The sequence below is a fragment of the Microcaecilia unicolor genome, chromosome 9, assembly GCF_901765095.1.
Source record: "Microcaecilia unicolor chromosome 9, aMicUni1.1, whole genome shotgun sequence".
Taxonomy (NCBI): Eukaryota; Metazoa; Chordata; class Amphibia; order Gymnophiona; family Siphonopidae; genus Microcaecilia; species Microcaecilia unicolor.
Genome location: NC_044039.1, coordinates 202,043,493 through 202,056,538, shown reverse-complemented (window position 1 = coordinate 202,056,538; position 13,046 = coordinate 202,043,493). Strand labels below are relative to the sequence as shown.

The 13,046-nt window shown below is 42.0% G+C and overlaps 1 protein-coding gene across 3 annotated transcripts in view; it reads right to left on the bottom strand.

Annotated features, from left to right (window-relative positions):
* Positions 1 to 13,046, bottom strand: part of ATG2B (autophagy related 2B) — a 194,844-nt gene that overhangs the window by 110,549 nt on the left and 71,249 nt on the right. For all 3 annotated transcript variants that reach the window (XM_030214373.1, XM_030214374.1, XM_030214375.1), the window contains exons 15-16: positions 11,419 to 11,692; positions 1,697 to 1,799 (exon numbers count right to left, since the gene is read on the bottom strand). In XM_030214373.1, coding sequence (XP_030070233.1) covers positions 1,697 to 1,799; positions 11,419 to 11,692 — 377 coding nt within the window. The remainder of the gene's footprint in view (positions 1 to 1,696; positions 1,800 to 11,418; positions 11,693 to 13,046) is intronic.

Genomic DNA, 13,046 nt, shown 5'->3' with positions numbered 1-13,046 from the left:
TGCTTAGTGACTTCTTTGTTCATCTGTCAGTCGGTTTCTTTTGTTGGTCTTGATATTATTTAACTTGTGTGGGGTGCCGTGAACTAAGATAAGTGAGGGGGAGGGGGAATTCTTTAACTAATCTGCCTATTAGTGACTTTTTTGTTGCTGAATTTCATTGGCTAAATCTTCAATTGAAGGTTGGTATTTTGTACACTTCAAGCCCAAGCAAGCACTACTAACTTCATCTTTCAATCTGTTTCTTTTGTTGGTTTTGATATTATTTAACGCTGAGAATAAAGTTTCACAAAACTACGTAGAGGGAAAAATTGTGAGTAAAGCCATTGCTATATTTTTCAGGGTGCTAAAAGTGTCTGGTAATCGGATCCAGGCACTCCAAATTTCCTGGTAACTCAGATATTCTCTTAATAATTGCATCTTTATTCTGCATATCGTGAAATAGAACTGGTGCACATCTTAGGAGAGTTTCTTTAATAAATTCTCCCTCACTGAGTGCTTTTCCATGCTGAGCTATGGAGTGAGCAATGCTCAAACTTGCAGATGTTAAATTTGTAGAACTTTTTACAAATTTAAGGATGGACTTAGATTGGCTCTTATAAAAGTGTAGCTGCCTGGAAATGTATTCCTTCCTTTCATCCTCACTTTTTTTCAAGAGCTGGGAATGATTAGTTTCAAAATGTCTATTTATATTCCATGTTCTGCTTACTACCGTTTCAGTACATAGAACGCAAAATGATCTGCCATTTTTTTCTATAATGCCATACATCTCGGTCCATGTCTCTTGAAAGGGTCGGCTACTGCTACTACCACTTCCTTTACTTAACCTTGGTTTTTTATTTTTTGGGTTCTCCATCAGGGGGGCAGTGACAGAAGATAGAATTATAGATAGCCTGTTAGCCCTGCAGGCAATTAGGGGTTAACTAGCCTAACTGACCACCTTATGTAAATTAAGATGGCTGCCGCTATTTCTAATGGCGGGAAACGGCACCCATAGCACATGCCCTCGCCTCTCCCAGCCTCCCCCTCACCTATCTCAGCAATGATGGTCAATTAGAAATCCACGACACCCCAGAACAGTAGATTGGATGATGGTTGCTGTGGTTATGTGGTAATGGCGATCACAGGGCCCCCAGAGATGCGTCCCCCACGGCATTCCGCTGCTCTCTGCTCCGCCAGCCGGAAGTGAGGTCAAAGATCCCCTAACGGCTGTGCAGGAGCCGGGGCAGAGGGAGCAGCAGGGAGGGAACAAGCGGAGGACTCGGAGGGAGCCAATAGGAGCGCACACGGCACCCCCCCAGCGGGTAAACATGCACCGGGGGGGGGGGGGGATTTCGCCGGGGGGGGGGGGGGGAGGTCGCGCTGCACCTGGGGGGGGGGGACGCATCGGCGATCCGCCCCGGGGAACGCCGCTGCTTCTCTGTATGCAGCTGCGTGTCACCGAAAATGGCTAAGCGTGTCAGTACTGACACGCGTGTCATAGGTTCGCCATCATGGCCCTAGACCAAGGATTTCATGCTCCCAAATGTCTTTTTTTCCACTGCAGAGCTGCCCCATGTCTGCACCGCAATTTACTGTAGTCTTATGACCCTAACAAAGGAACAAACGCCAGGAAATTCATACGTTCACCAATTTTTTTGGTATTACTATTTCCAGTTCCAGTACAAGAAAGCAGCCATGAATAATCAGTTTCACTCACCTTGGCCAATCAAAATTGTCAGATGATGACATATCACCATCCATGCCACTGGACACCTTAAAAAAATTGATAGAAGTTTCTCCCTTGTCTTCTTGCATGTTCCCTAAAGTGAGCAAGAGGGAAGAGCTCTTAATTAAGTCTGCTATTATGTACCCCCTTGTTTAATGAGCCACGCTAGCGGCTGCCTGCGCTAATGCCGACACAGCCCATTCACTTTGCATAAGCTGTGTCAGCACTTCAGCGTAGCTTAGTAAACGGGGGGGGGGGGGGGGGGTAGTTATTAAGCTATATTAACTGCTTTTGAGAATAATTTCATAACAGGTCACCTAAGTCTGAAGACTAAGGAGGTACAGTGGCGTACCAAGGGCGGGGCGGTGGGGGTGGTCCGCCCTGGGTGCACGCTGCTGGAGGGGTGCAGAGAGCAGGGTTCCCTGCTCCCTCTGCCACGGAACAGGTTACGTCCTGTTCCGGGGCAGAGGGAGCAGGGAACCAGCGGAATCGACAGCCAAATGGCTTCTCCCAGCAGGTAAGAATGCACCTTGGGGGGGGGGGGGGGTGATGCGCTAGGGGGGTGTCGTGCTGCACCCAGGGGGGGGGGGTGCGCAGCGGCAATCCACCCCGGGTGGCAGACAACCAAGGATTGCCACTGAGGCGGTATCTATTTTATAAAAAGATATAGGTATCTATATATTTATAAAATAATAGAAGCAAAGTGGCAGAAATCACATCTAGATTGAGGTTGCAGGCATTTATGTCTGCTCAAAAGCAGGTGAAAATGTTTGCACGTATATTATAAAGTACTTAAATTGCGACTCCACCTGTGATCTGCACAAACTCAGCCTCTGAACATGCCTACACACAGATCATGTACAAGTACCCGCCTTTCTATCAGCATATATTTTTATGACCATAACCCCTGAAGTAATCTTATAGTAACATAGTAACATAGTAGATGATGGCAGAAAAAGACCTGCACGGTCCATCCAGTCTGCCCCAAAAAGCCTTGAAGTGCAAAAAATTACTTCCAGTATCAGCAGATTCACCCAAGGTTGTGTACAAGTGTAGTTTTCCATTAGCAACTTACATTGCAGTAACACAATTAGAACAGTGAGATAAACTTGGATATACTCAAACTAAATGGGCAATTTTCCTTTCTCTGTCAACAAGCAAAATGAATCAGCCACAAAAGTGGGTTTTCCTCAGGCAAAGGTTACTTTAATTAAGTGTTCACTTTTGGAGAAAAGAAAAAGATTTCAGTTATGTTTTTTTGGAGATGGAACACGCTAAGATTTGCAGATACTTCACTGGCTTCCGATCAGATACCGCATTCAATTCAAGCTTCTCCTTCTTACCTACAAATGCACTCAGTCTGCTGCCCCTCACTATTTTTCTACCCTCATCTCCCCTTACGTTCCCGCCCGTAACCTCCTTTCACAGGATAAATCCCTCCTCTCAGTACCCTTCTCCACCACCGCCAACTCCAGGCTCCGCTCATTCTGCCTCGCCTCACCCTATGCTTGGAACAACCTTCCTGAACCCTTACGCCAAGCCCCCTCCCTGCCCGTCTTCAAGTCTTTGCTTAAAGCCCACCTCTTCAATGCTGCGTTCATCACCTAACCCTTACCGTTCAGTGAATCCAGACTGCCCCAATTTGACTGCCCCTATCGGACTGACTGTTCACTTGTCTATTAGATTGTAAGCTCTTTGAGCAGGGACTGTCTCTCTTTGTTAAATTGTACAGCGCTGCGTAACCCTAGTAGCGCTCTAGAAATGTTAAGTAGTAGTAGTAGTAGTAGATTTAAACAACCTGAGATCTCTTTATATCTGTCAGAGTTGCTGCCACCTCAACAAAAATATATTTTAAAGCTGCTTGTCCTTGTCAATTCTTGCATGATCCAGGCAATCAGGGGTTTGAAATCAACGTAGACAGCTCCGATTTAAATCTTCAGCTCATCTGGAGAGGACGCTCTCCTGGCACAACGGTGGTCCCAAGAGGTCAGTCGTATGAGGCAGGCAGAGACTCAGATACCTCCCACTGAGTACTCCGTTCACTGGGTAAATCACTCTTATCTGCACCCTTCTCCACTGCTAACTCCAGACTCCGTTCCTTTTATCTTGCTGCACCATATGCCTGGAATAGACTTCCTGAGCCGGTACGCCAAGCTCCATCTCTGGCCTTCTTCAAATCTAGGCTAAAAGCCCACATTTTTGATGCTGCTTTTAACTCCTAACCCTTAACTCACTTGTTCAGTACCCATGTTTTATCATTCCCACCTTAGTAATTCCCTTATTTGTCCTGTTTGTCTGTCATAATTAGATTGCAAGCTCTGTCAAGCAGGGACTGTCTCTTCATGTCCAGTGTACAGTGCGACCTCAACAGAAGAGCTCAACTGCTTGGGCTGCTACTGGAAGAACATCAGTAACATGACTCTGCATTTACTGTAGGATTCATTGATTCTGTCTCAATGTCTGCCTGATATTCTTACATACTTCATACTGAGAACATGTTGCATGCTGATTTGTGTGATAATTGGTGTGAACGATTGATGTTCGCTGTGTGTTTGACTGAAGAGTGTTTGTGAGTTTATATGGAGAGATACGTATGATGTTTGAAAAGGGGGGGGGGGGGTTTCCAAGGGAGGGGTATAATTTGGAGGTGTAGGAGCTGGGTACCACTAGATTTTGCTGTCAGTATGGCCCAGCAGTGCATCACTGCCTCAATTTTGTTCTGCTGGCTGCTGCGGGTCAGAGCCAGTTGCAGTTGGTAACTATGGGAGGGGGAGAGTAGGGGGGAAAGTGAGGGAGGCTGGGTGGGGGTTCAAAAGGGGCTTTTGCAACTAGGATTTTATGGTCGGTTCTTGGAATGTACATGGCACGAATAATCCAGGGAAATACAGTATTGTGCTCTATGAACTGTCTTGTTTAAAATGGGATGTGGTTATGTTTCAGGAGACCCATATCCGGACACAGGATCAGCATTTTACAATCCAGACTGTACAATGACTGATATTTATTTATTTATTTATTTGTGGAATTTATACCCCGCTCTTCCCCGCTCGATAGCAGGTTCAGTGCGGCTTACAAAGTATCACGGAGATAATACAGCTATGGAAACAATGTATCTGCATTTTGATCCCTTTGGAGAGAAAAAGGAGGGGTTAGCACTTTATGTTTGTAAAGGCATACCTTTTGTTCAGGACAGTATTTACAAAGATCCTCTTGAGCCGTGCTTAGTGATTAGAAAATGGCTTAGAGAGCAGCGATATACTTTGATAAATATATATGTCCCGAATACTGGCGTATAGGAAAGCTCTCTCTGAATTCATTCAAGCTATGGTACTATTAGGGGGTGATTTTAATCTGCCTCTTGGGATGCCATTAGATCACTCAAAAGGGAAAGCTGAGGTTAGCTCAGCTTCTCGAAAGAAATTGTTCTAATGGATTAAATCGTTTGATCTTTTGGATGTTTGGTGCCTGCAGCATCCGAAACAGCAGACTTAGTCTTTTTACTCTCATGCACAATATACATATACTCGCATAGATGTTTTGTGATGCAATAGGCAAATATGGGGACAGATTAGAGAAAGCGTCCAAATTTCTGATCATGCCCTAGTTTGGATATCTATGGTGACCTTTGTTGGAGAGAGACGATAAACTTTTTGGAGGCTTAATGAATGTTTATTGGGGAATCCAGTGGTCTGCGTAGATATTAAGGCTGTTATGAAACATTACTTGGAAAGTAGCGATAATGACATATTTTCAGATGGAACTTTATGGGATGTTTGAAAGCAGTGGTAAAAGGACACTTGGTCAAGTGGGGTGCATGCCAGAAAAAAAGCTAGGGAACAGCTGGAGCTTAGGTTTCAAACTCAATTAGTAGATTTAGAAGGGCAACATCAGAGACGTTCTACGGTTGAGCTGTTGAATCGCTTACAGCAATGCAGAGCTGAATTGCATAGTTTACAGGTAGAGAAAGTAGAGTTCATGCGGCGTTTCCTTAAACAGAAGCTTTTTGAATTTGGTAACAAGTCTGGTAGTATGTTGGCAAGAAATTTGAGGGACAAGATGAGAAGGGCCACGACCTTGAAGATCAAGGAGATGGTTGGATCCCTATGCTAAATGGATGGGGAAATTCGTGAACTTTTATTCTATACTATAAGAAGTTATATAGTCAGTTTCTCAGTTTAACTGTCTCTAATATTCAGGGCTATCTATCTCAGGTAACTCTCCCATGCCTCTCGGAGGCTGTTTGGACTTTCCTTGAGGCTTCCTTTTCCCATCCACAGATCTTAAAAGTGATAAAGGGGTTGGGTGGGGCAAAGCTCAGAGTTTGGATGGTTTTAGTGCTAAATTTTATAAAGTGTTTTGTGCAGAGGTGAGCCCCCTCCTTCTCCAGATAGGCAATTCAAGTTGGAAGGGTGGGCACTTGACAGAGAGCATGTGGGAGGCTGGGATTTCTGTACTCTTGAAACCGGATAAGGATCCAGCGGTTTGTGATTCATATAGACCAATCTCCCTTATAAATGTAGAAATAAACCTTTTGGCAAAGGTCATGGCAGATAGGATGGTCAGGTGCTTCCTAGACTTATACATCCAGATCAGTCTGGATTTGTGGCCCAGAGACAAGTGGCAGATAAGATCCGTAGGACACTGAACTTACTATGACTGGTTAAGGATTGTACAAAGCCAGTGGCTTTTTTTAACTACTAATGCAGAAAAGGCCTTTGATAGGGTCGCTTGGCTCTTTCTTTAGCAAGTTATATTGGTTATGGGGTTTGGGCCACATTTAATTGGATGGTTACAACAATTATACGCAAGATCGACAGCTTGGATCCGTATTAACAAGTGGTACAGTGACCCCTTTTCTATAGAACAAGGTACTTGACAGGGTTGTCCCCTTTCTCCATTGCTTTTTGAACTCTCTATAGAACCATTTGTTCAACAGGTTTACTCTTGGAGGATCTACGGGGAAATGAGGTGGAAGATGACATACTGAAGATTGCTCTACTTGCAGATGACCTCCTATTTTATATTACCTCTCCAGGGTTGACACTGCCTATCTTACTGCAGGAATTTCGTGCTTATGGGGCTGTGTCTGGATTTAAGATCACCTACAATAAATCGGAACTGATGAGTATTAATATCTCCCCACAAGATGAATCAAGGTTGCAGAAGGATTTTCCTTTTCACTGGGCAGAACATAGTTTCCGATACCTGGGTAGTCAGTTATCTAAAGACTGGCATCAGGCTTTTATCTTTAAATTATCCAATCTTTTTGCGACAGATTTGAAGAGATTTACTGCGTTGGTGTAGAGGCTGGTTGTCTTGGTGGGGTGGCTTAACGGCTGTTAAGATGAATATTCTGCCATGCCTTTTGTTTCTTTTTCAGACACTCCCAGTGGGTATACCCACCCAGCCTATTTTGCGTGTCCTTCAGGCAGAGATTTCTTCATTTATTTGGGGTGGGAAGCCTTCCTGGCTTCATCAAAAAATGATGTGGCAGGCTTGGGGGGAAAGGTGTTGCCAATGTTCTTTGGTATTATTGGGCTTGCCAATTAAAATTGATTTTGCCTTGGGAAAGTGGGTTATATTCTGCACTGATTAGGTTAGAACGACATAGAATGCAAGGGTGCACATGCAGAGTTACCTTTGGGCATCTCTCTCTGCAAAAACCTATCAGCAGATTTCAAAAAAATCCATGGGTATCCCATCTGCTTTCTCTAGGGAGCTTCTTTAAGTCTAAAATTAGTGGAAAGGAAAAGGGAATGGGACTTGACATACCGCCTTTCTGTGGTTTTTGCAACTACATTCAAAGTAGTTTACATAGTATATACAGGTAGTTATTTGTACCTGGGGCAATGGAGGGTTAAGTGACTTGCCCAGAGTCACAAGGAGCTGCAGTGGGAATCGAACCCAGTTCCCCAGGATCAAAGTCCACTGCACTAACCATCACTCTTCCTCATTGGCCTATATGAGCTATGAACCTGCCTTTTCAGTGGGGATGGGTTCTTACAACGCTGGGGCCACATAGGCTTGCTTAGGTTCCAGATATGTTGGATGTGGGGGATTTGATCCCATTTCCAGATCTGCAAGAGAAGTTCCGGATTCCTGCTATTGATTTTTACACTTATTTTCAGGTCGCATACTACGTTTCCTGTCAAGGGTGGTTGCGGGCAGATCCCAATGACACCAAGCATTTTGAAAATTTATGGAAATGTTTGGACAAATTGAAGGGGGCAGTTTCCATAATGTCTCAGTTCCTTAGAGGGGGGAGTTTCGGAAACATACTTTTATGGACCACTGGAAAAAAGATTTAGGTGTTACACTGACAGAAGATGAATGGTGAGCAGTATATTTGGAGGTTAAGAAAGCTTCCATTTATGTATTGTTGAAAGAGAATGCTTATAAATTCCTTACCTGATGGCATTATACTCCAGTTCAGTTGCATAAGATGTTTCCTATAGCGCCTGAACTTTGCTGGCAGTATGGTAAAGACCGAGGGACATTTCTACATATATGGTGGGAATGTGATTTAATTCAGGATTTTTGGACTTCAATAGCAGAGCTACTTACTCTTCAATTGAGGACTCTCTTTCCTAAGGACCCGAAGTGGTGTTTACTGGCCTGGGTAATCGACGAAGCCTTAAATGGCAGCAGAGATTTAAATGTATGTGTTTGGCAGCGGCTAAGTATGTTATAGCTGCACACTAGAAATGTCCTATGGACCGGATCTTAAAATTACAGATTGTTAGTGAGTTAGAAAAATTAACTGATAAACAGATGGGGCATTTTATCATCGATGCTGATGAATGTACTCATCTGGAACCCATCCTGCGCCTTGAGCGGCCCTCATAAGCAAGGGTCTTCAAGGCTTTGTTCAGTGGGGGGGGGGGGGGGGGGGTAGATGAATAGTAGCAATCTGGGGCACTAAAGAGTACCTGTGCTCCAGAGCACCATCAATTGGTTTCTTTTGCAAAGGGGTGGGGAGAGGGATAGGTTGTGGGTTCGGAGGGACTATCAGGATGGGGGGGGGGGGTGTTTTTCTGATACATTTTTGCTGCGATTTGCAATATTCCTGATGGATTGTATTACCATTGACTGTATATGTTTTCGGTATTTAACCTAATAAAAATCTATTGCTACAAAAAAAACAAAAAAGATAGTGACCCATTGCCATAGCAAGAACAATCAGAGTTTCCAAACTGACTCTGATGATGCAATTCCAATGTTGTAGAATGTAAGCTCGAATCATTCTTGTTGTCTCACTTAAAGTAAGCAGCATGGGTAGATCAACGACAGAGATAAACAAGTGGTATTAATCTCCACACAAGACTGAAGAAACTTAAACAAAACTTTGCATTTTCTTGGCCTATCAAGCCGCTGAAATATGGAAGGATCTACGAATGGAACTACAACATATGTCAAATTATTATATATTTTTTGTAAAGCTGTGAAAACTTTTCTTTTCAGTAAATTTATCCCATATTAACTATTATATATTTTGGATTCTCATTGTAATGTAATTCTTAAGATTTTTTTTTTTTTTTTTTTAGTTTTCTTATGATTGTAATCCGCTTAGAACTGTAATGGTATATAGCGAAATATAAACTTTAATATTATGTTATGTAAAACTGAAGACAAAATATTATATATTGTCATTTTCCTCTCCAGTTCTGGATTTGCATTTCAGGTATATTTTGAAACAAGTAAAGATATCAAAATTTCAAAGTGACACCTCAAGATTCTTGGCATGTGCTCAGCCAGGTTAAATTCAACTGTTCTACATGAGAGAAAAATCAAAAACAAAAGTTTAAAAAGGGCTTCTTCCCCCCAAGACAAACACAAGTGTAGCTGCTCAAAAAAATAAAAATAAAAAAAGAACAAATTAGTAGAAACACCAGTAAGAGAGCTAGGACATGTGGAAGAGAAAAAAAATGAGGTGCATGGTATAATGTTCTAGAGCGTATCACATGTTTAGAAATGTTTTAGTTGTTTCTGGGCTCAGAGAGAACTATGCCACCCCTGCACTTTTGGACAGTATCACTCACTTGTGTGGCCGATTCATCCTACTTGTCAAGGAAAAATCCCCTCTTTAGCTGATCAGATGTGGAAAAGGGTAACCAGCAGAAAGCTCATAGATGGGATCCAATGAAGGTCACCATATCAGTGCCCTGAGTTACTAAAATGTACAATGTTCTCGGGGATGGCATGTAGATAAGAAAATAAGCATCTTAATGATTCTGTTTGGCTTATCTATGGAATAATTTTTAAAAGAACTGAAACTCCATTACAGAGGTTTAGCAAACAAACTGTGTACGTGTGCCTGGATGTACAATACATCCTATTACATTTACTTCTGGTTCTATAGATGTTTTTAAAATATTTGTGAACAATCACATATTTCTTAGCTAACATATAAAATGGAGGTGAGGGACTGCAAGTGAAAAGGTCCTTGAAGACCAGAATGCCGAACAAATTTCAGGATTATGTGTTGGATTTTTCCAGTTCCAGAAGCAGAATCCATTACAAGGTCACATCCTCCAAGAGCTGCTCTACAACCTAACCTTGCAATTTCCAAACCCTGAAGTAGTATACTTTAATTTCTCAATTATCCGCTTCATTCTTTATGAGAAATTTAAATATCCAATATAAGGCAAACTGAAGTCTCTCCTGCTGCAGATCAGGAAAAGTAAGATTAGCTTTGATGTGGCAAATGCTACTGCTGAAAAACTTATATTGATTTACTTTAAATAAAACATCAGCCAGCAATAAAAACAAGCATAAGCCATCAATATAATAAAGAAGAAACATGGACACACTAATAACGACACATGGAGGATTATTTTATAAGTCACACCTGGGTGTAACATGCATTTTTATGCCCCTAATTTACGCTTAATTTATAAACACAAGTATGCACCTACTCGAATTTATAAAATACTATCACAGGTGTGAAACAATGAGCTTATATGTAGGTGCTAGCTCTTACACCAGCTCGAGGGCTGGTGGAAATGTTAGCATCTTGTCTTTGCAAGTACATATATGTAAATTAAGGAATTTTATAATCAACGCATGTGAGTGCAGACTCCACCCACACTCTGACTCCGTATAAGCCAACAGTGAAAGTACAAACCATGATACCTATCAACATACTTTCATGCTGGTCAATATGTTATGTAGAGGCCACTTATGCACGCAAATGACTAAAATACCCACATTTACATATGTTAGCATCTAAAACTAGGTGGCTCCATAAAAAATGATCCCCTAATAGGATAATTCTATAACTAGGCACCTGGCAAAACCCTATTCTATAAAGGAACACAGACGCCTCTTTTCCTTTAAAGAATATTAGCGTAACAGCAAAAATAAGCTTCTATAAGTCAGGCACAAGCACTTAACCCAACCATAGAGCTGGTGTAAGTTTGTGCGCCTAAGTTCTGATAATACATACATAACTTACAGTATTCTCTAAATTATGAATATAACTGAGTCCCACCCATGCTCTGCTCAGATTCCACGTATGTGCATGTCTTAATATAAAATATATGCTATATAAGATGTCAGCATATTTACAGAACAGCACTTAGGAAGACTCTTGGCAGTTATGCACATATATACCCTTATTCTAACGTGTAATCAGGACATCATTTTTTAGTGCATACTTTATAGGAGCTGCTCTCCACATTTGCTTTGCAATAAATAATAATGTTAAACCTTACCAGTCAGCTCTTTAAAGGTAAGCTCTAATTTAATTTGTTCCGGAGATGAACCACCTAAGAATTCAGTCTTAAATTCCACATCCAAGAACTTCAGATGAAGAATCTCTTTCTGTAGTGACTTCTTGAACCAGGGTCCCCGCTCCTGGTCCGATCTTAAGTCAGGGATTGGAAAGCGAGTTGCAATATTTAACAGAGGTGCAGTGGCCAGCACTGAAACACGACAGTTTGTAGGTGTACGGGAATCCTCCAGAAAAATTTCAGCAAAGGCCTTATGCTAAGAAAAAAAAGTTTCAGACATAAATAACTAATGTCTCTACATTCAAATAAACAAGCAATCCATTAGATTTATTTAGCAAGGGGAATGGAAGAGTAATGAGCATACATACCCACAAGTACATTCAGCTTCTAGTTATCTGGGTAAAACTGCTTGAATACTTCCCTCTATGAGGGTAATTTTCTAACAGGCCACATAACTTGTGCACTAAGTACACATAGATTATACCAGTTTTCAAAAAGAAAATGTGTATTACCCCACCAAAACTACATGCATGTGATGATAGAGCAGGGAAAGACAACCACGGTCTTTGAGGGCTGCAACCCAGTTGGGTTTTCAGGATTTCCCCAATGAATATGCATGAGATCTATTTGCATACAATGGAGGCAGTACATGCAAATAGATCTCATGCATATTCATTGGTGAAATCTTGAAAATCCGACTGGTTTGTGGCCCTCAAGGACTGAGGTTGCTCACCCCTGTGGATAGAGCTTGGGTGGACAACAGCTGTTAGGTTAATATACAATAGGATAGTTAGGACAAGAGATTCTGAAATGAAGCCTCTGAGCTAAGCCTTAGATGAAATATTAAGAGGTTAATTTTCAAAGTACATAGACTTACAAAGTTACATAGGTTACTAAGAGGCGTATTTTCAAAGTATTGCCAGATAGCACAGTTGCACTTAACACTATATGGCAATGTATTTACCATGAGCTAAGTATATGCCCTGTACAGTAAATGCAGGGCAAATTGACAAAATTTATTGTACATGAAGTTTTACACCTAGGGCACTTACCACGCTTAGGGGGCCCTTTTACTAAGCCACGGCAAAAAGTGGACTGCACTAGTTTAGGCGCGTGAAATTGGCATGTGCTAGGCTACTTTCTACCTTGGCGGAAAAAAGACCCTTTTTTTAAATGAAGCATTAAATGGCCGACCACTAATAATAAAATTAGAACGTGGCCATTTATTGCCCGAGTCCTTACTGCCTCCTATTCTGTAGGCGGTAAGGGCTCACACACTGCTCAAGCGATAATCGGGCAGCACGCAGCAATGTGGGTATGCTGTCGACTACTGCCGAGAATGCCTCCCAAGGTAGAAAATAGAAAATCATTTTCTACCGCAGAAGCTTCGCACACCAAACTCAGAACTACTGCCGAGCACCTGCAGTAGCCCGGTGATAGGGCCAATTTGGCGTGCTATCACTCCTTTGTACAAGGGCTCCTTAACATTTTTCTTTCAGTCACTTAAAATAGCACTCTTTAAATGCCTCTGAATTAAGCATGAGAAAACACTCACACTTCATTGTTTATTGGATTTTTTATTTTTTACCAGCTTCCAATCAAGGGGTGTA